The sequence below is a fragment of the Rhinolophus sinicus genome, linkage group LG12, assembly GCF_036562045.2.
Source record: "Rhinolophus sinicus isolate RSC01 linkage group LG12, ASM3656204v1, whole genome shotgun sequence".
Taxonomy (NCBI): Eukaryota; Metazoa; Chordata; class Mammalia; order Chiroptera; family Rhinolophidae; genus Rhinolophus; species Rhinolophus sinicus.
Window position 1 is genome coordinate 5980855 of NC_133761.1, and position 26705 is coordinate 6007559.

The 26705-nt window shown below is 52.0% G+C and overlaps 1 protein-coding gene across 1 annotated transcript in view; it reads right to left on the reverse strand.

The window, feature by feature from the left end:
• The window catches only part of CCN4 (cellular communication network factor 4), a 30135-nt gene extending 8085 nt beyond the window's left edge, over nucleotides 1-22050 (reverse strand). Inside the window, exons 1-2 of the mRNA XM_019724120.2 lie at nucleotides 21790-22050; nucleotides 6734-7013 (exon numbers count right to left, since the gene is read on the reverse strand). Of these exons, the coding sequence (XP_019579679.1) occupies nucleotides 6734-7013; nucleotides 21790-21858 (349 nt within the window). The 5' untranslated portion in view covers nucleotides 21859-22050. The remainder of the gene's footprint in view (nucleotides 1-6733; nucleotides 7014-21789) is intronic.
• Nucleotides 22051-26705: the final 4655 nt, after the last annotated feature.

Here is a 26705-nt window from a genome sequence, read left to right on the forward strand (position 1 = left end):
GTAACACCCTCTGCCAAGGTGAGAGGACATAAGTGTCTGGGCCAGGAAACCAGGCAGCTAACCCACTGTCCTGTCCCCAGCACGTGGCACAAAGCCTGGTACTGACAAAGATCTGCCACTAGGGGTCATGCTTCTGAAGGGGGCGGATATGGGAAACGAATCAGAACACTTTGAAACGAGCACCCCATTCATTCCATGCGTATGTGTGGCATGTTCTAGGCGCTGGAGATTCAGTAGTGAAGACAATAGACAAAGCTATGCCCTCACAGAGCTTACATTGTAGTGGGAATGACAGAGGAAAGACAAATCACTCACCTGGAATGTTACGGGGACAAGTGCCAGGGAGAAAACTGAAGCAGGAGGGAGCGTTGGTGGGGGTTTGGGTGGGGGTGGGGCAGTTGCAGAGTAAAATAAGGTGGGCAGGCAGGGCCTCACTGAGTGAGGATGCTTCAACAAACGTGGGAGGGAGGTGAGGAAGTGAGCCGCCCAGGTGTTGGGGGAGGAGCTTTCCAGACCCGGAGGGAACTGTATGTGGAAAGGCCTGAGGTGGGAGCAGACCTGGGATGTGGGAGGGGCCAGGGCATGAGGGGAAGGAGGGCTTCCTTGGAGGCTCAGAGGAAGATGCAAAGCTGTCAGAGCCTAGAACTGTGCCTGACACACAGTAGGTGCTCAATAAGTGACTGCTGACTCAATGACATGAACACAGGGACACCCCTGGTGCTGAGCTGAGAACAGGATGAAGGGAGAAAGGCCGTCTCAGAAATCCAGGTGGGAGGTAGAGGCGCTTGGACCAGGGAAGCACCCAGGACAATGAGGGGAAGGGCTCAAGTTCTGGGTGCTTTTGGAAGGATGAGCTGCTGACCGATGGGAGGGGAGGATGAGAGGAGAAGGGTCAAGAATGACTGCCAGTTCTGTGCCCTGAACCCTAGACAGAGAGACACTCTGTCCTTAGAGGGACAGGTTTGGGGGTCAGAGGACTCAGAGTTCTTCACTGGACATGAGCTGCCTGGTTGACATCCGAGCGGCCATGTGGTATTGGTTACACAAGCCTGGAGTTCCAGGAGAGATCTGGGGATGCGGGGCCCGGCCAGCGGTCCCTCCTTTGCTGGCATGTCCTGTCCTGAGGACAGTGTGGAAATGCAGGCAGAGCGCCCCAAGCAGTAAGGGCGCCCACCCAAGGAGGGCGAGTTTGGAATCCACAGTCAGCTCATGGTTGCAGCTTATTGCCTGAATTTGCCTGGGGTGGATATTAATAATAATAACCCCAGTATCTTAACCGGAGTGAAGGTTTCCCTAGGGCTGGCTGTGTTCTTGGTCCCCTGACCTGCTCCGTGTCACATTTTCTTGCATTGCTGACTTCCTCCTACAAGGAAACACCACCACGTTATCACATGAGTCTCCGTGAGGTTATGTCACATGCCAGAGGTGACACAGCGAGATGCAGAATCTCAGCCTGTGGAGATGCAGATGTGACTGCTGTTTCTCCTGGGGTGTGACTGTGCACAGAGGAGGTGCGACAGGAAAGGTACTGACACAACTGACCCTCTCATCTTGTGCCCGGAACCATCTCATATGTCATCTCATTCTGTTCTCTCAATGTCTTCACAAGGGGAGTTTTATTTTCTTCTTTGGGGAGAAGGAGGTCAAGTGATTCATTAGCTCAAGGTCATCCAGTAGGTGAATGACACAACTACGCTTCAGACCCAGGGGATCTAGGTCCACAGCCCATTCCCTTCTACCAGACACCAGTAAATGAGAGGGAACAGGAAAGAAAGAAAGAAAGAAAGAAAGAAAGAAAGAAAGAAAGAAAGGAAGGAAGGAAGGAAGGAAGGAAGGAAGGAAGGAAGGAAGGAAGGAAGGAAAGAAAGAAAGAAAGAAAGAAAGAATAATGCAGAGGAAGCAGTGGGTGAATCTCTCACTTTTGTGTTCTGAGTTATCCCCACTCCACCGTCTCGCTCCAGGAAGGTGTGTGTGCACCTGTGAGTGTATGAGCATGTTGCGGGCACAGGGAGAAGGGCATGTGTTGAAGCTCAGGTCTCTGCCCCTGTGGGTGGGACTTTGGATGGACGAGGCCGTGCTGGGTGCCTGTGAGCCCTTCGCTCAGTGGTTCTCACCACCAGCTGCACAGCAGCCCCACCTGGGCAGCTCTTTAAAATTCTGTTGCCCATACCAAGCCCAGAATAGGGGGGTGGACCTGGGACTCAGCATTTTTATTTATTGACCTTGGTATTTTTTAAAGCTTCCCAGGTGAATCCAGTTTGCGGCCAAGATTGAGAACCACTGCTTCTCGAGCTGTCCATAGTCCCCTGGGAGCTTTGGGCAGGGTGGGGGAACTGGGTGGTGATGCCCGGCCAGGCCCGCTCACCCCAGGCTAGAGGGAGGGCGGGATGGATGGTGTGCAATGGCTGTGGACGGGCCTGTCAGCGGCCTCTAGTGCCCCCTCCTCATTCACTGTCCAACGAATTGAAGGACTAGCTCCTGGTGAAGCTGGCCGTTTCCTTCACCATCTCCTATCTAATCTCAGGTTTACAAGTCCAGGCCTGGCCTGGTGAGCTTACCTCTTATTAAAGAACTTCTGGGAACTCGAGTCACCTTGCTTTGCCATCCAGGCCTTCAGTCCCCTCACCCACACCCCTCGTGGACTGTCAGCTGCATGGGAGCAGGGACACGGGGTCATGTCTTATTGTGATCTTGTTAGTGTGTCGTCACTGTGTTCGCTGTGTGAATGCCTCAGTGGATGGATGGATGGATGGATGGATGGATGGATGGATGGGAGGTGGGGTGAGCCCTAATCTTTATTGGGCTTCTACCATGTATCAGATACTTAACATCCCAACCACTCAAAGAGGCAGGCATTATTTGTCACATTGTCCTGGAGGAGGAAAGTGGCACATAAAAGCTTAAAGGAGCTGGCCTAACATCGTCATGCTAGTTAGTTACGGCCTTGGGATGAGAACTTAGATTGTCCAGCTCCAAAGACCACGTGTGAGTTTTCTACTCCCTTACTCTTCCTACTGGGGAGTCTGATCCTGGAACTCGCTGGCCTCTCCTTTGAGGACTTCTACAAGGGAAGGTTAAAACAATGACCCAGAGCAGCCAATCACAGTTGAGGCTTTAATGTGTTCCTTTGCCATTCTCAGCAACCACAAGAGGTTGGTTTGATCAAGCTCCTTAAGTGATGTGCCTAAGGTCACGTAGCCGGAAAGTGGCAGAGCCAGGATTCAAAAGCCAAGTCTGTCTGCCTGTAAATTTCATGATCCTTCCAGCAAACCACACTGACCTCAGGCCCGACCCAGCTGCGTTAAATGCAGTGTAGTGTTTGTACAACTAAAATAGCCAAAGAGTATAATTCAGAGGTCACTCTCTGCCCACAGAAGTATTTAGTTTGGCGCACAGAATATTTAAAAAATCTTTTTTTTTTAACGTGTTGCCAACATTTACAAATCATACCCAAATCTGGATTTCTGGGTTTTCTTGAAAACTGAGTGGGACGGACAAGCCCAAGCTCCCTTTTTGGCCTGACAAGGATGGCTGGTACCCAGGACCTCTGACAGCCACAGCTTGCATTGACCAGTTTGCTCCAGTTCCCATCATTCTCCCTTTGTGTTTTATGTGCCCGTGCTGTCATTGATCGTTTTTATCACCTGCCTTGCCCCGGCCAGCTTACAGGCTCATCTCCAAGGACAGAGGGCCTGCCTTGGGGACTGGTTCGGCTGACCATTTGATGACTTTGTCTATTTAGTTCTTTCTCTTTCCCCTCTGGTCCCGAGGCGCCTTCCTCTCTATAACTGACAAACCCTGGCCTTTCTTCTTTTCTGCACGAGGGTCCCATGAACTCAGACCCTATGGCAGCATTTTTGGGAAGACGTTCAGTAGAACATTAATGAGGTGTGTGCGTGTGTGTATGTGTGTTGGGGTGGGGTGGGTGAGTAAAAATCTACCTGGACAAAAAGAGTTCACTGTGCAAATAAGCTTGAAAAGAAAAAGCTTCTTATGATAGCTCCCTTTTTGGAATTTTACAATGGACACGAACATTTAAAACCTCCGAGAAGTTCTCTAACACTTGCTTAATTTTGTTCCAGTGTCTGCAAACCTAGACGACCAGGGAACCCTTGGCACTGTAAACCTATTAAAATCTCCTGCAGACCACAGTTTTCTTTCCAAATGAAAAGACAGAATACACAGAGGCCTCATGGTGAAGGGGAGCTAAGAGGCTGTCCTGAGTGAAGCAGGAACTGAGACACACAGTGATGGGGGAGGGGGTGATTGGGAAGGTGGTTTTCCAGGCCTCTGGTGGGGAATGGAAGGCAGGAGAAGTCGTTCCGGGGCCTGCCCAGTCTCTGGGTCCGTGAGAGAATGGCATTAATGCCTGGCACCTGGTAAGATGTCACTATATCATAGCTTTCCAAGTTAGTATAATCACAGTGAACTGAATTACCTTTTTAATAACCTTGAAGTCGGCTGTAAAAGGGGAAAGAAACAATGTGACAGTGTCATACAACTAGAGGGAATTCTAGTGCGGGAAGGCTCAGCCAAGTTTCCTTACCTGGGTACGGGGAGAGAGTATAGGACTGACAGTAAGCAGTACCCCTCCCCCACCACCACAGTTTCATTTTCCACGGTTTCAGTTACCTGTGGTCCATTGCGGTCTGAACATAGTGAATGGAATATTCCAGAAATAAACAATGCAACAAACAATTCATACGTTTTGAATTGAAGGCTATTCTGAGTAGCATGATCCTGCTCCTGGGAGGTAAATCATCTTTCTGTCCAGCGTCCCCACACTGTATATGCTCCCTGCACGGTGGTCACTCAGTAGCTGTCTCAGTGACCAGGTTGACTCTCCTGGCATTGCGGTACTTGTATTCAAGTCACCCTTATTTTACTTAGTAATGCCACATTCACATAACTTTTATTACAGTATATTGTTATAATTGTTCTACTTTATTATTAGTTATTAATCTCTTACTACGTCTAATTTATAAATTATACTTTATCATAGGTATGTATAGGAAAAAACAGTGTAGATAGGATTTGGTACTATCTGTGGTTTCAGGCATCCACCAGGGGTCTTGGAAAGGATGCCCCATGGATAAGGGGGGCTACTGTACGTTACCAGTCAGTCTCAAACTTGAGCGTGCCTGAGAATCACCTGTGAAGCTTGGTAAAGTTGTAGATTCCATCCCCAGTTCCAGGAAATTGATTCATAAGTCTGGGTGGGACTCAGGAATAACATTTGCAATCAACACGTCAGATGAGTCTGTCTGTTTGAACACACTGTTTGTTTTGGGGGGACTGATAATGCATATGAATAAAAGAAAGCAAAGTGGAATGGGAGAATCAAGGGTCGTTACCTGTAAAGCTAAAGACAGATGACTTGGTATGAAAGTTGAAGCATGAATCACTGACAAAAGAGCAGAAGAAGCTCATAAATTAACTGTGAGGCTCAGATAGGATTGTCTGACTTGGAATTATGTGTGTATCCCTCATCAACCACCCACCTCGGAAGACACAGTAGGTTAGCTGAGATGAGAGGCTATGTCGTGTGCAAACATGTAATGGGGTAGATATGGAATCCTATTATGGGGGAGTCTCGATTCAGCACTAATGGAAGAAAGAGGTTCTTGGGTTTATGAGGCTTTGTGTTACTTTTCTGAAGTTAGCTGCTGTGTCACGATGCATAGTTGCCTCTCTTCATCATGCTGAGTCAGGTATCCTGGATAAACGCTTAGATGATTCAAGCTAAATGAGTACCAGTCCAGATCAAAGCAGAAGATCAGAAAGTCCCAGAAAGGAGGTCTCTGGGAACCAAAAGGGATATGATGGGCACTTGCAGAGCACAGACTACAAAGAGCAACAGCTTGCCACCTCCCAACATGAGGATATTATAAAAGACCAAGAGTCAAAAAAGCAAAGGCAAATAGACACTCCAGGAAAAACAAAAGGCTTCATAAGAAAGGAAATTCAAACTTGTACACTAGCCAGGCTGCTGCAAACAATATTTACATACTTATAATACTGTAAATAAGGATTATTGTATAAATGAAAATGTGACAGTGACATTTGAAGACGGGGGAGGTGTCCAGTGGCACTGGTGAGCTAAGTCGTTAGGTCATCAGCTATCATAGAAGATCATTAATAGAATATCCAAAATTCATATTTTAAGGCAATCAAGATACAACAGTAGATGTGTATTATGTAGTCGTAACTACAAGAAGAAAGAAGTTCAGTTTTAAAGTTAAAACTCTAGTAACTGAAGGCATGTAGGTGGGTAGTAGGAAGAGAGGGTTGCAGGCTGCTGGCTTTTATTCTTTCAAGACTAGTGAATTTAAAATATATATATTATTCTAATTTATAATATTACTAAAATATCTGGAGCTCTGCAGGGTCTTGGTGCCCCTAGGAGGCCATGGGCGTCCAGCAAGGGGCCCTACCACTAAGAGAATGAAACCAGGCTGAGGTCCTTCCTGGTGGCTTCTGTCTCCTTGAAGGCAGCCATGGATGTGTCTCTAGGACTGAGAAAAGAGCAGGATGCCAGGTTCTGGAGGCAAGAGGAGTGCAGGCATCCATTGTCAGGAAGGACCCCGCCACTGGCCTCTAATCATGGACTGGGACGTGGGGGGTGCCTGCCACAGAACAGCAGCCTGGCAAGGGGAAGGTTCTGCATGAGGGGCCCTGGGCCAGAGCTGGGGACGCTGGGGACTGGCCAGAGGGAAGGGAAGGTCTCACTTACGTGCACACACTCCTATTGCGTACCTCGGGCGGTCCCCACTGTAATCGCAGTAGAGGCCCCGGTGGGGGTCACAGATGGCAGCCTCCGTGCAGTGGTCCCCGAGCTGCTGTGCACACATCTTACAGCATTCACAGCCGTCTGTGATGAGGCTGACCCCCAGTGGGCAGCGGGGTGGGGACGGCGGACACTCACATGGCCACTTGCAGAACTGGGGGCGTGAGGATGTGTCCTCCACTGGCGCCGGGGTGAAAGCCATGGCCGTGGGGGCTGGCGAGAGGGCCTGCGGGGGAACGGCAGTGATAAAGGGGGGCTGCCAGGCAGAGGTTTCAAAGCCAAAGGACAATCACCTTCCCATCTTCGTGGTGTTCAAAGGTTTCCATTAAATTTTACCCTTCTTTTAACAGCCAGACATCTCCTTTCTCCTCAATAAAGCAAGAGTTCAGAGACATTAAGCCAACTGCCAAATCCCCCTGCTGGTGGGCGGTGGGACCCCGCGTTCCATCAGAACTCTGGCCTTGCTGAGTCTCCTGAGTGTTTCCTATCCTACCTCATCCCACAGCCTGGGAGGTTGGCGAGTTGGCCCGAGCTGAGGCTTTCAGAAGGAAATGCCTTCCGATGAGTCATTTTGTAAATGGTAGGCCATGTGCCATTGCTCTTTTCTCTGTATAAGACCCACCTGTTTTACTCCACCAAGGATCTTTAACAGCTACAGAGCCAGCTGACTCATATTTAAAACTGGGTTTCAGCGAGCCGACCTATCCTTATTATTATATATTTATTGTCATTATTACTATTATTATTATTATTATTTTCCCGCTGAGTGCCAGGAAAGGGCTGCAGTGCGTGGCGGCAGGAGCACGACCCCATCGCCCCCGCGCTGGCTCTCCCTGCCTCTGTGGAAAGGGAGTTATGCCAGCACCAGCCCTTGTAGAGAGGAAGCTTTGTGTTCTGTACTAAAGGGCGATGGTTCCTTGCTCCACTCCTCCTGCCTGCACCCCTCTCCATAGCCCCATTCGCATCCCCCAGCTACGAGGTTCATCGTCACAGCACAAAGGGCCAGCTGGGAAGGGGAAATCAGGCCCAAGAACCACCCTGTGGGCAGGTAGGACAGGAGGCAGTTCTGGGGCTCTGCGAGTGTAGGGGCTTCCAGCTGTCGGTATCTCTGGGAGCCAGTCACTGCCCTGCCCCCGCTGGCTGCCTCCCCGAATCACCATCCCAGCCCCTCCATCTTTACACCTGAGAAAATGCAGGCCCAGAAGGAGGAGAATTGCCTGAGCACAGAGAACGTGGGCTGCTGCCAGCTTCCAGCCTTCCAGGCCAGTGCAGTCCCTGCTGGGCTTCTCCACGTGAACCTCCGGAGTTCTGAGGTTAGCAGAGGTGGGGACCCAGGCCACCACCCCTCCATTCCAGAGGAGCCCTGCCCTATGGAATGTATAGATCTCCACTTCATTCTCAGAACAACAAGTGCTGAGCTGTTCAGAGAGATTCTTCCACCTTTGCCTGAGGAGGAAACTGAGACCCAAAGAGGCAGAGGGATGGGTCCAGGATGACACGGTCCATGTCTGGGCCGAGACACAAATGACTCACCTCGCATTCCTACCCGCTCGGCCTCCTCTGGGCTCTTTCAGTCACTCAGCAAATGTTTGCTGAGCCAGTTCACAGTCTGTCTTAAGTTTTAGGGATTTGAAGAGGAATTCAAAAATGTCCTGTGCTTGTGGGACCCACAGATTATGGGGAGACAGACGTGAGAGGTGGTTTATTAAAATATGAGGCTGTGTGCAGAGTGCTGGGCTTCCCAGGGGTCTCTGTGGGGGGGAGTGAGGTCCACTCTTGTACGCGTGGCTGCCAGGGCCAGAGGCCAGGGGAGATGGCCCAGGTAGAGAGGCTGGATTCGCTGGACTCATGTTTCTAGGATTGGCACATCATAAGTGCAGTAAATATTGATTCAACAAGTAAAGGGCCCTTGAAAATCAAAAAGTCAAACCTCGATTTGAGATTTTTGTCACCTGTAGGCTTGGTTTTAGGCAGGTTGCTGATGGGCACCAATTGCTCTGGGGGTTTGACAGTGCTGGTTCCTGTTTACCTGGGAGGCAGGTATTTGCCTCCCTTGTTTGGTTTTCCTCAAAAACACAACATGACACAACAAAACCCCAAACCTCCAAATCATTGAAACCAACCAAACTCACACAAACACACCCCTCTTCCTGACACTGCGGAGAGAACATTTTCCCTGTCAGACTGTGACAGTGGAAAGCTAAGCTTCAGGGGCACCAGTCCCAGAGCCCAGGCCCTCAGAACACACCCCTGGCAGAAGAAGGAGCAGGAGAAAAACAACAAAACCCTCTCCTCCAGGAAGCCTATCCCAGGCCGCTGGAGGTGCCACCTCCCGCAACAGAGGAAGCCTAACGGAATCTCTGGCCCCCACCCAGGAAGAGAACCCAAGACCCGAGAAGTGGGCCGTCTCCATGGAGCCGTGGACAAGCTTCCTAACCGTTCTGCGCCTTCACACCCCCGTCTGTGCTACGGCCACAGGGATGCCCCCTCCAGGAGCTGGGAGGGTAAGGGGCACTATGTGTGCGGAAGCAGTAGTGCAGCGCCTGGCACGTGGCGGGCGCTCCAAAGCATGACCTCCCCCTTGCACTGCTTTGCTTGTGCACCCCCTGGCTCCACAGTACCCAGCACAGGGCTTGAGGGTCTGCACACTCTGAGCTGAGCCTGATGGGCTGTAACTGGGTGGGCACCCCTGTCCCCATGGTCACTGTCCATCCTGCTGTCTCCATGCCAAGTTGCAAATCTCCAGAAGGAAGCTGCGCTGAAGGCCCCGTGGACTGAGGGAAGTGGTTATATGTCCCTGGCGCTGTGGAGAGATGGACTCTGGGTCCGCTGAGCCAGGCCCTTGCTGTTGGCGCCATCTTGTGGTAAGAAACCTCCCAGCCCTCAGCTGCACACTCCTGCAGCTTTCACACACACTGACACATTCTCTCTGACACACACACACACACACACGCACACACACACGCAACATCAGCCACCTCGAATGTCCAGGATAGCATGCCATGTCCACCTGCCCTTTGCCTTGGTACATGGACCATTGTCATAAAGATACATACTCTCCTTTTCATCCTAAAAGGAATAGAAGTGTGCAGCTACCAGGGACATTTCTTAGTGTCTTGGCCAGAGAACAGAGATAAGAGGCCCCCAGACCTTCTGTTGGTCTCTTCCCCTGAGACGTTAACCAAATCCCAAAGGCCCAGCTCTCTTGCCCTTCCTGCACCTGGAGACCAGCCATCAGCAAAATGCAGGGTCCGTCCTCATTTTGGGTGGCAGGAGGCACAGGCTGACCTTGAATGCGCGATCTGGGGCCACTTGGGGAGCGTGACCCTGATCACTTCAGAACCCCACGTCTGGCCTGAGAGAGTGCCTAGAGCTGCAGCTCTGCAGGTCACTCCGTGACGTCACCCTGGCCTCTTTTACCTGGTCAGGTTGCTCTTGGGTCTTCTGTGCCCCAACCTGCAGTGCCTGCGCAGAGTGACAGAGCCATGGAGCTCAGGCCCCTCAGCCACATCCTTATCCCCAGTGGATAACACCCATGAGGTTATGGGTCAACACAAAGCACAAAGGTTAACAAGGTAGGTGGTGACGTAGGGAGAGTCGGAGGAAATTCTGTGTAGCCAGTGGCAATAGATGAGGAGGCCAGTGCATCTACCTGGAGACTGATGACAGCATCTCTAGCAGCCCTCACGAGCAGCCACTAGTATTATCCCCATTTCACAGATGTGGAAACTGAGGTTAAAGGTCTTAAGTAACCTGCTCAAGGTCTCACAGCTGGGAAGTGGTCTATAACACCAGAGTGTCCCTCCAGAGCTCTTACTTGTAACCACCATGCTGTATTACTCCCACATTCATTCACATTCATATTCATTCATTCATTCATTCATTCATTCATTCATTCCTCCATCTGCCCACCGCACATCTTCCCTAAGCATCTCCTGTGCATCTCCTTATGTGTCTCTGTGTCACAATACAGAGACACACAAAAGGTAACACAGGGTGGTAAGGACTCTAATGGAGTTGAGCCCAAGTTGCCAAGGGCACCCAGAAAAGGAGATGGGAACCCTTCAGGAATGAGTTGCCCTTTTCTGCCTCTTCCGTTGCCCAGCACTGAGCCTGGCAGCCCTGGACAAGTGCTCAGTGAATGGTAGGGATGGTCCAGAGCTTGGCTTGCGGGAGTTAGGGAGGCTGCACTCAGATTCTCCACAAGGGGGCAGGGTTGAGACAAAAATGGCCCCAGCAGGGCCCAACGGGGCCTGGGGGCTTTAGGAAAGGGCTGCCCTGTCTGGAAGCAGTTTCGGGCAAAGCCCCCGGCATGAGCCCAGGGCGTGGATGTGGCCCACCTGCCCTCCCCATGGCTTTGTTACCACATTTCTGGTGTAGCCGACCGGGCATCCGTGATGTGAGTGGGTGAACAGCTCTTTCCTGAGCACCTCCCAGGAGTGAACCCCTAGGGATCTGTGCCCAGGGCCCCAGTGGCTGCCTTCAGGTGGGGTCACCGTCCTGGAAAGCTCTTAGCTCCAACCCCCTGAAGTCACCTGGCCTGAGTGTTTGGAGGACTGGGTGCTGTCCAGAGCTTTCCATTTCTGGCTGGGATGGATCTTCAGGGAATTAAAAGTGCCTGCAGTTGACTCAGTGTTTTGGCCAGACTGCATGTCATGGGCCCTGGAAGATTCTCTTAGATTTTCTGCTAATTGGTTTATAAACATGCAGTCTTGTAAGCTTCTGGCGAGGGACACCAACTTTATATGGAGAGAGTAGAAGGGCAGGGAGTCAGGCTTCTTTCCAAATAATGAGCCCTCATGCTCATTCATTGGGTTCATTCATTCATTCATTCATCAAACATATACAAAGACTCTACTAAGCTCTAATTACAAAGCCTCAGGGAATGTCCAGCCTTCTAAGGAGACAGAAGAATAAAAAGGCGACCACAGCCGTGGACCACATCGGGCCCAACGCATTTTTTTTAAGGGCAAGGAATGGATTTCACATTTTTAGAGGGTGGTAAACAAATAATACTAATAATAAAAAACACAAAACAAAGAAGAATATTCCACAGAGACCTTATAGCCCACAAAGCTTAAAATATTTACTATCTGATCTTTGATCAGGAAGGTTTGCTAACTTCTGTTAGAGAGCAATAGTGCTACTAATAAGAATTACAGCTAACCCTTGCAGAATGCATGTCAAATGGCAGGCATTGCTATCGGCACTTTATACATAAGCAAATTTAAAACCTGTTCTTTGTTCGAGATATGTTCAAATTGTCATAAAAGTTGGGAGGATAATAAAACCAGGAACAACCATCAGCTCTTTGCCGATCTTGCTTTATCCACTGCCCCCACCTACATGCACACTTTTTCATTCTTGACGTCACGTGCTTTTCCCTGAAATTCTTCAGAGTGCGCTCTAAAGTCTGAAATAATTAAAAGCAAACAAACTAACTTAACCCCCATGCAATTATCACACCAATAAAAGTAGTCATACTTTTGTAATTTTCTCTAGTTATCACCTGGTCCATATTCAAATTTCACTGACTGTCTCAAATATTTTTTTGAATCGAATGGTTTCTTTGAATCAAGGTCTACACATTGCTTTGCCTTTCCTGCCTCTTTGATTAGTTTACATTCTCAATAAGTCATCTAATCATCTCCCCCAATGTACAGATGAGTCACCTGAGCCACAGAAAGGTCAAATAATTTGCCCACGGCCACTAGGAAATGGCAGAGTTGGGATTTGAACTGAGTGTCAGTCTTTTAAGGCATCGCACCCAAAGGTCACACTGTGGATGCCTCAGCAGAGCCTAGGTGAGGTCTATGACAGCAAGGTGAGAAGGGAAGGGGTGGTGGCATAGGAACATGGAGGGCTTCCTGGAGGAGGAGGCATTTGTGCTGCATCTTAAAAGGGGAGTGAGAATTGACCAGAAGGGCCAAGAGAGCGAGAGTGGCCAAACTGAGGAACAGCATGAGCATCAGCTAGCAGCACTGTGGCATGGCAAGGAATGAACATGGTCAATGTTTCTGGGGCTTAGGGTTCAAAGACATGGAGAAAGCAGGTAGAGGCCATGGCCAGAGGCCATGCCAGGGACACGTGCCTCCCCCCCACCCCCCGGGGAAAATAGGGGTCTTTGCTGACCAGCCTGTGATCAAAACAATGCTGTGAGGTTAGCACTGATGGCCTCAATTTGGCAGATGATGAAACTGAGGCCCGTAGAGGCTCAGAGACACCGTAAGACAATTAGACACTCAGCTCTTCTGACTCTGGGTCCCATGCTCCACAAGTGACCTCTAAGGGACACTGCTCTTGCCCAATTTCCAGTTCATTCAATGGACCAAAGGAACCGAGAGCTTTCCATGTCCCAGGTCTGGGTGTGGGGGTGGCCATGGGGTGATCAGAGAGGCCCAGGCCTGGGGCAATAGTCAATACAGACAAAGGTGAAAGAAATGGCCATCCATTGAGCTCAGGCCTGCTCCAGGTACAAGAGTGGAGTGAGCAGCTGCCTGACAGGGCAGATGGAGCCTCTTCCAGCATCTACACCCATCCCTGGAGGTAAGAAGCCCTGGGCTCTAGCCCCCACGCTGAGGCTTGGGGCCTTGGATGAGCCACTTGTCCCATGACAGGGCTGGTTGGGATGAAACGATCCCACTGGTGCCTTCCAGCTCAGACAGCCAGCTCCCTGAGCTGGGCCTCACAGATGACCTCTGGTCCCCCCATGGCCGGAGCCTAGCCACCCCTCACCTGCCTCACTGGACTGGGTCCTGACTCAGGCAGGTTGGGGATCCAGGGGACAAAACATAGGCGAGGAGCTGGCATACAGGACACCCCTGGAGTGAGTCACACCAGCTCTGCATGGCAAACTTGCTGAGTTTTTTGAAGCTTGGGTGGCATGGGGATCAGTGACACCCTGTGCCTCAGTTTCCTCTTCTGTAAAGTGAGGATGATAAAAGTTCCTGCCACACAGAGCTGTCTTGTGAGACTAAAGGAGACGTATGTGGTCCTGGCCCACAGTGAGGGCCCAACAAGAGCTGACATTTTTGATCATTTAAGAGCTGGAGTTTCCTTGTTTATCCAAGGAATAAAGTTTCCTTGTTTATCCAACTCCAAGGTTGTGGCTGCTTGGAATACAGGGCCAGAGAGCTGCTAAGGAGGCCAACTGGTGTGTGTGTGTGTGTGTGTGTGTGTGTGTGTGTGTGTGTGTGTGTGTGCATGCCTGTGTATTTGTGTGTGGGGGGTGTGGAGGGACAGATTTAAATACCAAGGGCAGTGGCTGGAAGGACAGACGGCTGCAGCCCACAATCCATGCAGCACCCACCTCCAGGAACTCTCACAAGGGCCTTGAACTTGAACCTCCTCATCCCAAATCACCTTGATGTCCGTGCCTCTCTCATTTGTGCCTCCACCAAGCTCCTTCTCACAAGCACTCAGCACCTAACTTTGCTCCATCGTCACAGGGCTCTCGCTGTGAGACGGCCTTTTAAGCCCGCACTAGAGTTAGGAGGTGTGGGAGCTGGCTCTTGGGCGCAGGCTGTGTGCTACCCCTTCCCTTTGCCATCCCACCGTCCTGCCTGGTGCATGGGCAGAGTGGGTTTCTTGTCCCCATTTTCAGAGGAAGAAATCAAGGCTCAGAGGTGAGGTCAGAGCCCGGACTAGAGCTGGGTCTTGACTCCTCGTTCCGTGCTCAGGAGCCAAGCCCAGATGCTGCTGTTTGCTGCTCAGTCCCCTTAGCAACTGGGTCCAGGGCATCTTGTCTCCCCTGCTCCCCACTCCCCTGCATGAAACCTCCACTTCAGAAAGGTCAGCGGTCGCTCCCTCCCTCCCACCGCTCTCTCCCACATACATCCTACCCGGCACACAGGCCCACACCTGTTTGGTTCTCGTTTTGTTTACTAATTCATTGACTCAGCCCACAAGTATGCACTGGGACCCTATAATGTGCACCCACAGTGACAGCCAGACTGAGTAGGGAATGCGTCAGGCACAGGAAGGAGGAAGCATAAGCAAGGATGGGAGGACACTGCACGCGCCAAGGCCTGGGGTTTGTCCTTGCAGGAGGAAGGCGTGAGGAAGGGCAGCTCAGACACGGGGCAAAGCCAGCAGAGAGCTCAGCTGAGTGATGTATTCCCTTCCACCTGGGCGAGAACAAGTACCCATGAGTGCCCACGTGGGATGCTGGCTGCTCGACTTGGGGACGGCCCAAGGAAGCTGCCTGGAGGGGGAGCAGTTACGATGATATCAATTTCACGAACAGAGAAGGGGTGAAAGGCGTTTTAGGCAGAAGGAACAGCGTGGGCACTTGAGTGTCTGGGAGAGCGGCCCTTGAAGTAGGAAAGGAAAACAGGGGTATCCCCAAAGGATGGGGCTGAAACACAGCCTTGAGCCAGACTCCCAGGAGGAAGGAAAGCAATACTCACGGAGGGCCCACCTGCTCCGGGCTCTGGGCCCACCTTACTCATTCTCTGCCATGTCTACATTCAGAGGTAGATGCCCCCATTTCACGGATGAGGACACTGAGGCTCGGAAAGGTTAAGTAACATGCTCAAGAAGGTCCCCTTCCTAAATTCCAACTCCATGGTTTAGTCCTGATCATTCTGATTGCACAGTTGATTCATCCTCTTCCCTCCAAGCTCGGTGTAAGGACCTGACCTCCTGGCCAGAGGAAGCCCTGAAGTTGCAGGATGGGGGCAAGGCGGTCACAGCTTGGGATCAGCTGAAGGTCAGAAGCAGGGGATGGAGGCCCCGGGTGGGGCGATAAGGGTGGATAACGGCCCCAGGTTTCTCATGGGAGCAGAGGGAGGCATTATTCACTGAGATGGGGCGGCATGCAGGACGAAAGGCTTTCAATGGTACCTGTTTCTACAAAGGTGCTTCCTGAACTTGCAAGACCTCAAGGATCGCCTGCGGTGGGAGCTGTTAAAACGCTGGAGTCCTGGACCCCTGCCCAGCCTGACTCAGGAGCCTGGGGGAACCTGGCATTGGACTTCGCAGCCCCACCCAAGGGTCCTAAGGACCACTGAGCTGTGGACCCCTTGAGCTTGAGCTGGTGCTGTGCTTTCCAGCCTTATGAGCCCAGGGCTTCACTCTCAGGGTTGAAAGAGGAGACATGGGCCAACAGGAGAACACTTTTGGACACCTTACAGGGAGGAAGCCTGTCTAGAGGGACATCTCAGAGCATGGGACACCCATTTTGGGGTGCAAAGGTCAGCAACACTCTTTTTAGAGGGGCAGGAGCATGAGTTCCCCTACAAGAATTCTGTCACATAAGCCCCGCTGCTGGTGACGTCATGGGCCCACCCAGTGAATGAGTGAGTGGGTGGACCCCAGGTGGCTCCAGCTGGAAGTAGGGGTTAAGTCCAACCGCCTTGTTTTCAAGATTAGAAAGTGAGCACCGAGAGGGCAAGTGGCTTGCCTAAAGTCACAGCAACGAGCAATTTCCCCTGGTTCTCTCGCTATCCAGGCAAGTCTACTGTTCTGCCCAAAGGCAGGCGTGTGAGTCCCTGCTCTCTCAGAAATCCCTCTACCCTTAGACACCCCGTCTTCCTTCCCCCATGGGCAGGCTCGTAGCACGTGTCCCTTTCCTCCACTCCCAGACTCAGTGAAGGAGAGAGGCGGGGTGGACCCCTCCGGTGCCCTCCTGTGGTCCTGGGCTCTCATTTTCTCTCACTGCCTCCTCCAAGGCTACCCCGACCAAAGCCCGTCAGATCCATAGTCTCCCCAAGCCTGGACTTGCCTACAGATGGGAGGCCTTGGGGTGGGCGGGCACAGACTTTATCACATCCCCTGGAATGTCCATTACTCATGTTTTGAGAGGCCTAGTTCCTTCTCTTCTAATTCTTTCTCTCCCTTCCCCCTCCACCTCCTCCTGTCATGGGAAAGAAAGGAGGGGGAGACGTGCAAGACTAACACAAATCAAAGCTGGAGGAGAGACTGGAGTCCATCTAATTCAATGGTTTTTAAAGTCAAGTGTGTGTAAGGATCTTTAAGAAACTACTTAATGTGCAGGTGTCTGGGGGGGTCTCCCCAGGAATTCAGGCTCAGGGTCTCAGAACTGGTATTTATTTCTCACAGCCCTCTGAGCTTTCCTCTCTGATTTCTCAACACATTTCTCTCTGCTAGTATCAAAATCTGTCTCTAATACACGAGCCATCCTCGATGGTAAGGACAGAGCCAACCGTTTATCACGGCATCTCCTGAAGTAGGAAGGGACTGGGCACATGGCAGGGCTGTTCACGTCCGTGGAACAAATAAGTGGATGGGCTACGAAATCCATGGTCAGCGTCAAGGGACCCTGACCCAGGGTGGTTAGACACAAGTCTCACCTACAAGAATTATCATCACCACCACCACCATCACCACCAGCACCACCATCACCACCAGCACTACCATCATCACCACCAGCACCACCACTGTCAGCACCATCATCACCACCATCATCACCATCATCAGTATTTCTTTCTCCTACACAAAATCCAGGATGTGGAAACCTTAACTCTTCAGAAGACACCCCAGCACTGAGCCCAGTGTAGCCTGCCAAGTAGTCTGCCCCTCCTCCTACCCACCTGGTACCGGGCCTGGGGTCTTTATAAACCCCTGCTTGCTGGGACCTGGCACTTGTCTCCTGCCAATATCCCTCTCCTGTTATTGGAACAATGGGAGTCATTTCCCGGATCCCCTCAGATGTGCAGGGGCTTCGTATGCCTTGTCTCCATTTTATTCTTTAACCGCCCCAACAATCTCCAGAAGTATTAGTATTATGCCTTTTATAGAGGCAGACAACGGCTCCGAAAGGCTGGGTTACTTGTCCGAGTGTGCACAGATGGTAAGTGGAGGCGCTGGGATCAGAACTCTCAGTGGTTTTCCCTCCCCGCCTACTGTAATCCCTCTGTGGACACTTGTATCTTTCCAGGTCAGTACTGTCTAGCAAAACATAATGTCAGCCTTATGTGGAGTTTTACAGTTTCTAGTAGCCTCACTAAAAAGTCATAAGAAACAGGTGAATTTTGTTTTAATAACATATTTTGTTTAACCCGATATGAAAAATACGATCATTTCAATATGGAGTTAATGGACAAATTATAATGAGAATTTTACATTCTTGTAGTCACACTAAGTCTTAGAACTCCGGCGTGTATTTAAGTCTTTCAGCTCTACTGGGACTGGCCACATGTCAGATGCTCAGTCAGCAGCCTCAGGTGGTGAGTGGCTCCTGATTGGACAGTGCTGGTCTACACTACAATGATACTGCCTGCCTCATCGGCATGTGAGCTGATATATGCCGAGTGTTCAGGACTCAGCCGCTTGGCCCACGGTTGCCTTCGTTGTCACCCGCATTCCTGGGATACAGGGAGCTCCTCACATTCTCTGAATGAACACTGTGCCCAAATCCCGGTCCTAGACATTCTCAGTATTACATGGTTCTATCGAGACCCTTCCTTCCTTGCTTGCTTGCTTTGCTTCCTGGGCTGTGGTTGGCGTCCTGCCCGACCCCACCCTGGACCACATGGAACCCACAGTGTGTGTAGCAACCCCTCCCTGCTGCCCAGAGACACGGTGGAGGTTCCTGGGAGGAATTCCAGGGTTCCTGTTTGTACAAAGCGAAAGCCAAAGCAGCCTCCTGGCATTTGGCTGCTTTGCTGGTGAGGCAGGCAGGGGTGGGGGGGTGGAGGGGGTGACAGGCAAGAGCCTTTTCTGAAACCTGGGGGAAGTGTCTTCCCTCCATCCTGCTGACAAGGCCAAGGTCAGGGTCCGATCTGTCAAGGAGCACTGCGCCCGTGCCCATTCCAGAGGGTGAGCCCAGGCAAGGGCCATGCCAGGTGGAACGTGCCTGCCCCTGCCGGGCTGTCACCAGCGCCCCACACAAGTGGCGGGCTGAGGGGCCTGCGCTGGGAGCTGTGGAGGGTGGGGCGTGGGTGGGGTTAGAAATGCACACTCAGCTCCCAAGTATGGACAGGAGGTGTGAGGAAGGTGTGTCGTTTGTGCTCTCACTCTTTTACAAGAGGCACCTGCCTTTTAAAAGGGTCCATACTATTAATATTTTACAGGTGGTCCTAGGAGCAGAGAACAAGTTTGCATTCCACACCCAGCACACACATCGTCACGCACTCACACGCACCATGGGGATTTCTAGGCTCAGAGAAGCCACGACTACACACATGCCTTGTACACATGTGCACCTGTTCACACCCACATACATTTATATGGGAGAAGAGATATGGGTCTCCGCTGTATGCAGATGACCACAGACCTAATGTTCACCTAGGAATTTGTTAGCCAGCATTTGTCCATCCAACCACGCTTCCGACAGGCTTTTCTCAAGAAGTCCTAAGTTTACTTCCCAGCAGCAGGAAGCTTGGGGTGGGGGGTGGAGGGAGGGCTGAGGTTGTTGACCCCACTAACAAGCAAAGACAGTGAAGTCCAGAATGGTTAAGGCACTTGCTGAAGCTGGCACAGCCAGTGGCAGAGCCTGCACCCAACCTGTCTCTTCTGGATGACATTTCCCTGTCGCCTCTTATTCTGACATGTAGGTGGCTGTTGCCGGCCTCACTCGCCTGTAAGCTCTATAAGGACAGGGACCATGTGCTTCTCATCTCTGCATGAGTATGTAGACCAAGGAGACAGCAGGCTGCACTGCTAAGAGCTGGACCTAGGTTCAGATGTCGGCACCAATGAAAACCAGCTGTGTGACCTTGGGCAGATTACTTAACCTCTCTGAGCTTCAGGTTTCACATCTACAGAGGAGGCTATTGACATCTGCTTAATGTATTGCTATGAGAATTTTAGGAGCTGCTTAATGATTGTCTGCTGGATGAACTGAGGAAGGTCTTGCATATAGACGTAAATAGGACTTGGATACTGAATACTTGTGGTAGGAAGAAAAGAACAAAGCGATGGAAAAACAAGTCATATCTGCCGTGCACCTTTATCGTATATTACGGTCCCGAATACACTTGGCTCAGTTTCTGAGCTCAGTGCCCTGTCTCGCTCCTTGATTTATCTCTTCCTCCTTCGATTACAGAAACTTTAGATAACATCTTACTGTCCGATAGGGCAAGTCCTCCCTCGTAACCCCATTTCCTCAAAGCTTTCTTGGCAATTCTCACAAACTTTTTCTTCCATATGAATATCTAGAATCATTTTTTTCCATGCAAGTCCCCCTGGGATCCTGAATAGACTTGCATTCCCTTTATATGTTAGTTTAGGGAGGATTGCCACGCCTGGAATCTGGCTATAAATCAGAACGCTGCTTGTCATTTGTCTCACGGCCCTCCCGGGGGGCAGTAAGGATGCCACAGAGCTCCAGCACTATACTATGTGTGTGTGTGGAGCTCCTGAATCGGGGAACAAGTGGGGGCTGGTTCTCAGAGAAGGTCCCCAGGCAGGGACTGCACAGAGAGGAGGTACCTTCATCCTGCTGTCTGGGACCGTCTGGACTCTTGGCTCCTGCACTGCGTGTCCCCTGGGCTGAGTCCACGGCCCTGTACCCCACTCTTCCCCAGCACTGGCAGCTCTGTGGAGGTACCTTGGACCCACCTGCAGACTTCTCTCTGCCTCCTCCTCACTCAGACCTCGCTACCCCACAGCCCTCACCGCTTCTCCATTCACTCCCTGTCCTCCCAGCCACCGCAGCCCTGAAATCAGCGCTGAGTTGTTCCAGTCTGTACTAGGAAGTGCTCAGTTCTCCCTAAACTTGGAAGGCTCGGGAAGAAAGAGTGGGATTTGGCAAGAAAAGATCTAAGTTGGAGCCCTAGCCATTGATTAATTATGAGACCCTCGGCAAGTCCCTTAATTGCTCTGTTTCTATGTCTTTCATTGGTAAAGTGGAGTTCATACCCTTTTTCATAGGACAGGCAGGTACCACACAAGGTACGGAGAGTTTAACAATGAATCAGACAGATACTCTCCCTGCCTTACCATGCACTCTACGGCAATTGGGGGAATACCCATCACCCAGCTCTTACGAGGCACCTGGCCTAGTCACCTGCAAGCTCTCAGCCTCAGATCAGGTTGAATCAGAACGGGTGCCTTTGAACCCATGGGGAAGCTACTTGCTTACAGAGCCTCAGTTTCCTCATCCACGAATGGGGCACATGGATCACAGAGGAATCTGTCAGTGTAAGTGGGTAAGAAAACCCCTCTAGCCACCTCCCTCTGCTTCTTGGCTTTCCTACTGGCAGCAGGCCCTGGCCCGGGCTGTGGGACGTTGAATTCAGTAGCTCTTCCCAGCGGCCCCCTCCTGCCCGCCCCGTGCCTGCCTCCACGCCCAGCTCCGGTGGGCTGGCTCTGTGTTGCCACGTATCTTGCTCCCCTGGCCTCTTGGAGGTACAGACCTTCTTCCCTTCCCCTCGGTGTGCCCTGAGATGGAGGTGGGAGACAGAGAAGCCTCAGGGCTTCCCTGAAACAGTGGGCTTCCTCCACAGGACCCTAACATGCACGCTCCATAAACTGTAGAGGGCTGTGCAAGCCCAAGGTGGCAGCACTGGGGGTCAGAAATCATCCCAAGCACTGTTTTTACTCGAGAGAGGCACTTTTGTTGAAAGCTGGCATTTTCCTTTCCAACTTTTCTTGGCATTTTCCATCTCCTCTTCCTGTAGTGTTGCCAACACTTAGAGACTCAATTTTCAAACTCAATGACTCTGGAAGTCTCTTAACAACTTCCTCACCTTGTGCTGCTCAGAAAGGGTGAGTGACTAGCCTAAGGTCACACAGCCGGTCTTGGCAAAGCAGAGTCTGGAGTCCAGGCCCCCAGTGCCACCTTCCTTTCTGCTTTATTTCAGGTGGGAAAGAAGGCATGGGAGGACCGTTTGTGTTTCTTCACTTGCTGCCCCTGCCCCCTCGCCCTGCCAGAATCTGCTGATCCCGTGCAGCCCTACCCTTCACCCTCAGCCTCGCTCTTGCACCCTTGCCCTGTCCCCCACCTTTCCAGCCCCTCTCATCCTGCCCATCACGCAGCAGAACCAGTGGGAGAAGGGAGCTGGGTCCCCTTCCGAGCCCCTCCAGGCAGGACTCACCGTGGCCATGGCACTGCCCGCGGCTGCTGCCGTCACTGCTGCCAGCATCCAGGGCAGGAACCACCTCATGCCTGGAAGTCAGTGGCAAAGACATCGACCGAGCTGCCCAGAGGACCCACTACCTCTCGGGGGAGCTGGGCCGAGACTGGCCCAGCCCATGAGGAGCACCAGATACGCCTCGTCCCACAGCCCTTGGGGGGTTTTATTAAAGCAAGATCTGACGTCAGGGATTAGGACAAACCCTGCATTTTCCTCTGAAAAAAAACTTTTCCTGCCTCTCTCTTTTTTTCTTTCTTCCCTCTGTCCCCACCTCCAGCCCAGGCTTGGCCGCCTCCCCGGCTCTGACAGTCTTAAAGGGAAAGTCACAGGGCTATGATTTCACACCGGGGCGGCAAATTCTCACAGCGGGAGCGGGTCATCCGGCAGGGCTGTTTCACAGAGGTGGAGAGCAGGAATCCCTGGGAGGGTGCTGGGTGGAGTGGGGGATACAGTTACCGTGGTGGGCGGGTGGGGGGCTTTGAACGTGCTCCCAGTGGGGAAAGAAACTCCCTCCCAGCTCTTCAGGCTGCTCCCACGTCTGGTTTCCATTTGTCATCTTTCACTCCTCGCCCCCTGGCTGCAAGCGAAGGAGGATGGCTTTTCCTGCATGGATCTAGAAATGATAGGAATTCACACATGAACACAGCGCTGGGCTCAGGGTCACACCCCCATCTCCTCTACAAATTGAGGCCTCGCTTACTGATTTGCGGGACTGACTTTCCCTGCTCCTCAGCCAGGCCCTTTGCAGCTGGAGCTGTCTCCCCGTATCTGGGCACCTGTGATCCCTGGGGTGTGGTGGCCTTCCCAGGTGTAGCCTGGACACTTGCCACACAGGTGAGGCGTCTCCCCTGGGTCCTGCTCTCCCTCATCCAGCCCCCTCACCCCCACGTGGACTTCAGTGACAGCCTCCTGAGTGACGCCCCATCCTGTCCTCCTGCCCCCCACTGTCCACGCTTCTCAGAGCCACCAGAGCGAGCCCTGGAAAATTGAACTGAGTTCATGGCACGCTCCTGACGCCAGCCTCCCAAAGCCTGCCCACTGGCTTCGCGTGGAATCCCCAGTCCTGGCGTGGCCTCCCAGGCCAGCTGCCTCCCTGGACACTTCTCTTTCCATTCTTCCTCTCAGACACTACTCTCCGCCACGATGGCCCCCTTGCTGCTTCTCTCACACCCCAGCACGTTTCATCTCTGAGTCTTGGTGCCTCAGTGGGAACTCTCTGCATTGTGGTTTCCTTCCACATGTCTGCAGGCCAAACGGTGCCCCTCGAAGTTCCTTGAAGAACGTGGGACCCAGGCTATGTCTCCAGAGTGAACAAGGGGGTAGATGAAAGGTGGGGGCTGAGCTCTGTCCCTGAGGGGCTAGTTGACAGTAGCAGTGTCCGGGTGGGGGTGGAGGTGACAGCCTGCACTTTCCCAGGTGCCAGGCCAGGGGCATCGCACAGCATTACTCATTTCCATTGGCATCGGTGACTTATGTCTACCTGGGCTGCAGAGGGTTCATGACTCACTGTCAAGGCCACACAGGGACCCCTCGGAACTTGGCATTTACTTGCTCACTGCCACTTAGCCCTACTTCCCACGCCTCTCCCCCACGGCCCCCCACCCCTGAAGGATATGCAACCCTGAACTTGTATGATTGATGTGTATGTATCCTTGGAACCATTGGCTGAGGGAGAAAGCAAGGGAGTAAGTGAAAGATGCAGTTGTGATTGTTAATTTAGTAATCCTGAGTAAGTGCTCAATAAAACCCTTCGTCTGCGATGAATATTCTTACTTGACCTCTGCCCTTGGGAGCACCTGAAGGGCAGGGTCTGGACTGGGTCACTTCTGTGTCCTGCATCCCGACTTGACACACAGTAGGCACTTACAGTGTGGATGACAAAGGACAGGAGAGCCTGCAGTGGGGGCACTGTTTGGGCTGGGGCCTCATTCTTCCCGGAGGCCAGAAGCCGTGCCTCCAACCTCCATCTCTCCCGCCCCCCGGCCCCCATTGCTGATCCAGCTGTTTGTATGTCCGCCTCAGCCTGAGCAAAGCTTCCAGGCGCTTTCGCTAACAGACCTCCCAGAGCAGCTATAAATGAATTCCAAAGGGGGCCTGGTGGAGGGGGTTTAAGAATGGAGGCCAGGCGAGATCGTTCCCATGCCAAACAGTAAGGCCCCTCGACCAGAGCCAGATGCACAGAAGATTCCAGAGGCTTTCAAGACCAGGCGCCCGGAAGCCTCAGATCCACTCACAGCCTATTTGTTTGTCATTTGTTTGTCTCAGGAAGACGCACGGGCCCACACAGCACAAGCAGCGTGATGCCAGTTCCTGGGGCTATGCAGACACACACACACACACTGCTGTCCAGGCGTAGAGTTCATTCCTGCTGAACGACCCTAGCTGCTTCGAAAGGCAGAGGAGGGTGGGGGTGGATATGCTCAGTCCTTCGCCTCCTTGCCAGGCTGGCTCAGTGGCCCATGTGGGGCTCTGGTTCTCTTCCTGGGGCCCAAGGAAATATGGAAGAACCGTTGAGGGGTGACCCTGGGTTCCATGTCTGCCTAGGAGCAAAGGGGTCAAGGTAACCGCCCCTCATGCCCCAGCCCAGACAGCGAGGTGTGCTCTGGGAGACCGGGCAACTCCTGGCCGGCTCCCCTGCTTGTTTCTCTGTTCTGAGTCACAGCTGATTTGGTCAGGAGCACACCTCTAGCGCCAGCCCTGCATGCAGGTGGGGATCCATAGGGCTCCCCACTTGTCACTTAGGAAGGTGGAGGAGAAAAGCAAGGGCTTTGGGGTCAGGCTGGCTTGCATTAAGCCCTCACTTTGTTCTATACCAGCTAGGAGAGCTTGGGAAAGCTACCTCACCTCTCTGAGCCTCGGTTTTCCTATCTATAAAATGGGGGCAATGATAATATTTACCTCCTAGGGTTGGGATGGAGACTAAATGAGCACTCAGACTATGATAGGTGCCACATAAATGGTTGTTATTAATACTCTTCTTTGCTCATCATCACGGAGACGCCTCCTGTGTCCCCCACCCGGGTCACCTTGATCCCAACCCTCGCTCTCTCTCCGAGTCTCCTCTCTTCAGCATGGTTGTGGGTTGGGTGTCTCCAGTTCTCCATCCCTGCCTCCTCCAGTAAAACCCACATCCTCTCAGTCCTGAGGGTGTTTCTATTGGCCTCTTTGATGAAACACACTGGGTAGATGAGGAAAGAGAAATGGAAACATGGGAGGCAGGCAGTAGTGCCTCTGGTCTGACTCACTCCCCAGCGCTCCTGGCAGCTGGTGGGGCTTCTCTCCTAAGGGGAGGTGGGTTCAGCTCACCAAAGACCCCTTGAATGCAAATGTCAGTGCTTCCTGAGCGCTTCCGCACAGAGACCCCCTTCCCATCCTGGGTCTCTGGGGGCGCTGGACTCCAAGCATCTGAGGCGTCTCTGGGTTTTGAAACCTGGGGACCAGTCCTGCCGGCCCCACGGACGCTCCCTCAGACATCCAGATGGTTATGTTCATTCTTCTTTTAAAAACTACTTATTAAAGTATCACTGACAGGAAAACCCACACCTCTCAAGTGCACAGCCTAGTAGATTTTACATGTGAGTTCTGAGTGCACCCGGGTCCAATTATGAGTCTGTCCGCATGGCTCCCTTCTGAGCTCCACGTAATGGAAGCTCCAGTTCATGCTCTTTTGCCTCTGGATTCTTTGGCGCAACAGTGTGTCAGCGAGATTCAGCCCTGCGGTTACTGCCACTGTTTGGGTTTGCAGGGCTGGGGCGGTCCCACCTCATTCCTGCTGTCTCGTTCCGGAAGGTGGTGAGCTGGGGACCTAGCCCTTTTCTCTGCTATGGGAGACCCAGCGTGGACGCTGCCTGTGTATCCAGCTTTCACTCCTGTCTCCCCGGACCTGGGCTCCAGCCACAGGCGTCCGGGCTGGATGTGAGGCCACTGCCATGGGTGGAAACAGGGTCACTCTTCCCAGGCCACACCATGCCCTTCTTAGCTCTATGCCCCCTGGGAGCGGACCCTGTGCCTCCCATGCAGTAGTCACTCAGTAGAAGTTAGTTATAAAAATAAAGCTCCCTTGCCTTCTTGTAAAAAGACAATGCTACCTACCTCGTGGGATTTTTGTATTAAATCGAAAAAGTATGTGCCGCGCTGCCTCACCTCCACGTAGAAGTTGGTAACACCCAATCCCTCCCCATTATTTGAAGACTTTATAATTTTTGAAGTACAATTTCAAATATAATTGAGGTTTGAAATATAATTGAGAGGAATGTGCGCAGATTTCCTATGTACCCCCTGCCCCACACGTGCTCCTTCATTATCACCATTCACCAGCACCAAACGTTTGTTACCGAGGACGAAGCTACATTACACACCGGTGATGACCCGAAGCACAGAGTGAGGTCCACCCCAGTTAGTGTTGTCCATTCTGTGGGCTTGGACAAACGTGTAATGACATGTACCTGCCATGATGATGTCATACAGAGGAGTTTCGCTGCCCTGAAAGCCCTCTGTACCCCATCTCTTCATCCCTCCCTCGCCTCCCTTCGCTGACAACGATTATGGATCTTTTTACTGTCTCCATAGTTCTGCCTTCTCTGGAATGTCAACTAGTTGAAATCACATAGTACATAGCATTTCCAGATTGGCTGACTTAGTCATATGCCTTTAAGGTTCCTCCATGCTTTTCGTGTCTTGAGAGCTCATTTCTTTTCAGTGCTGAATAATATTCCATTGTCTGGATGGACCACAGTTTATTCATCCATCACCTACGAGGGACATCTTGGTAGCTTCCAAGGTTTTGGCAATCATGAGTACAGCTGCTATAGACATCTGTGTGCGGGTGTTCGTGTGGACAAAAGTTGTCAACTCCTTTGGGTAAATCCCAAGGAGCC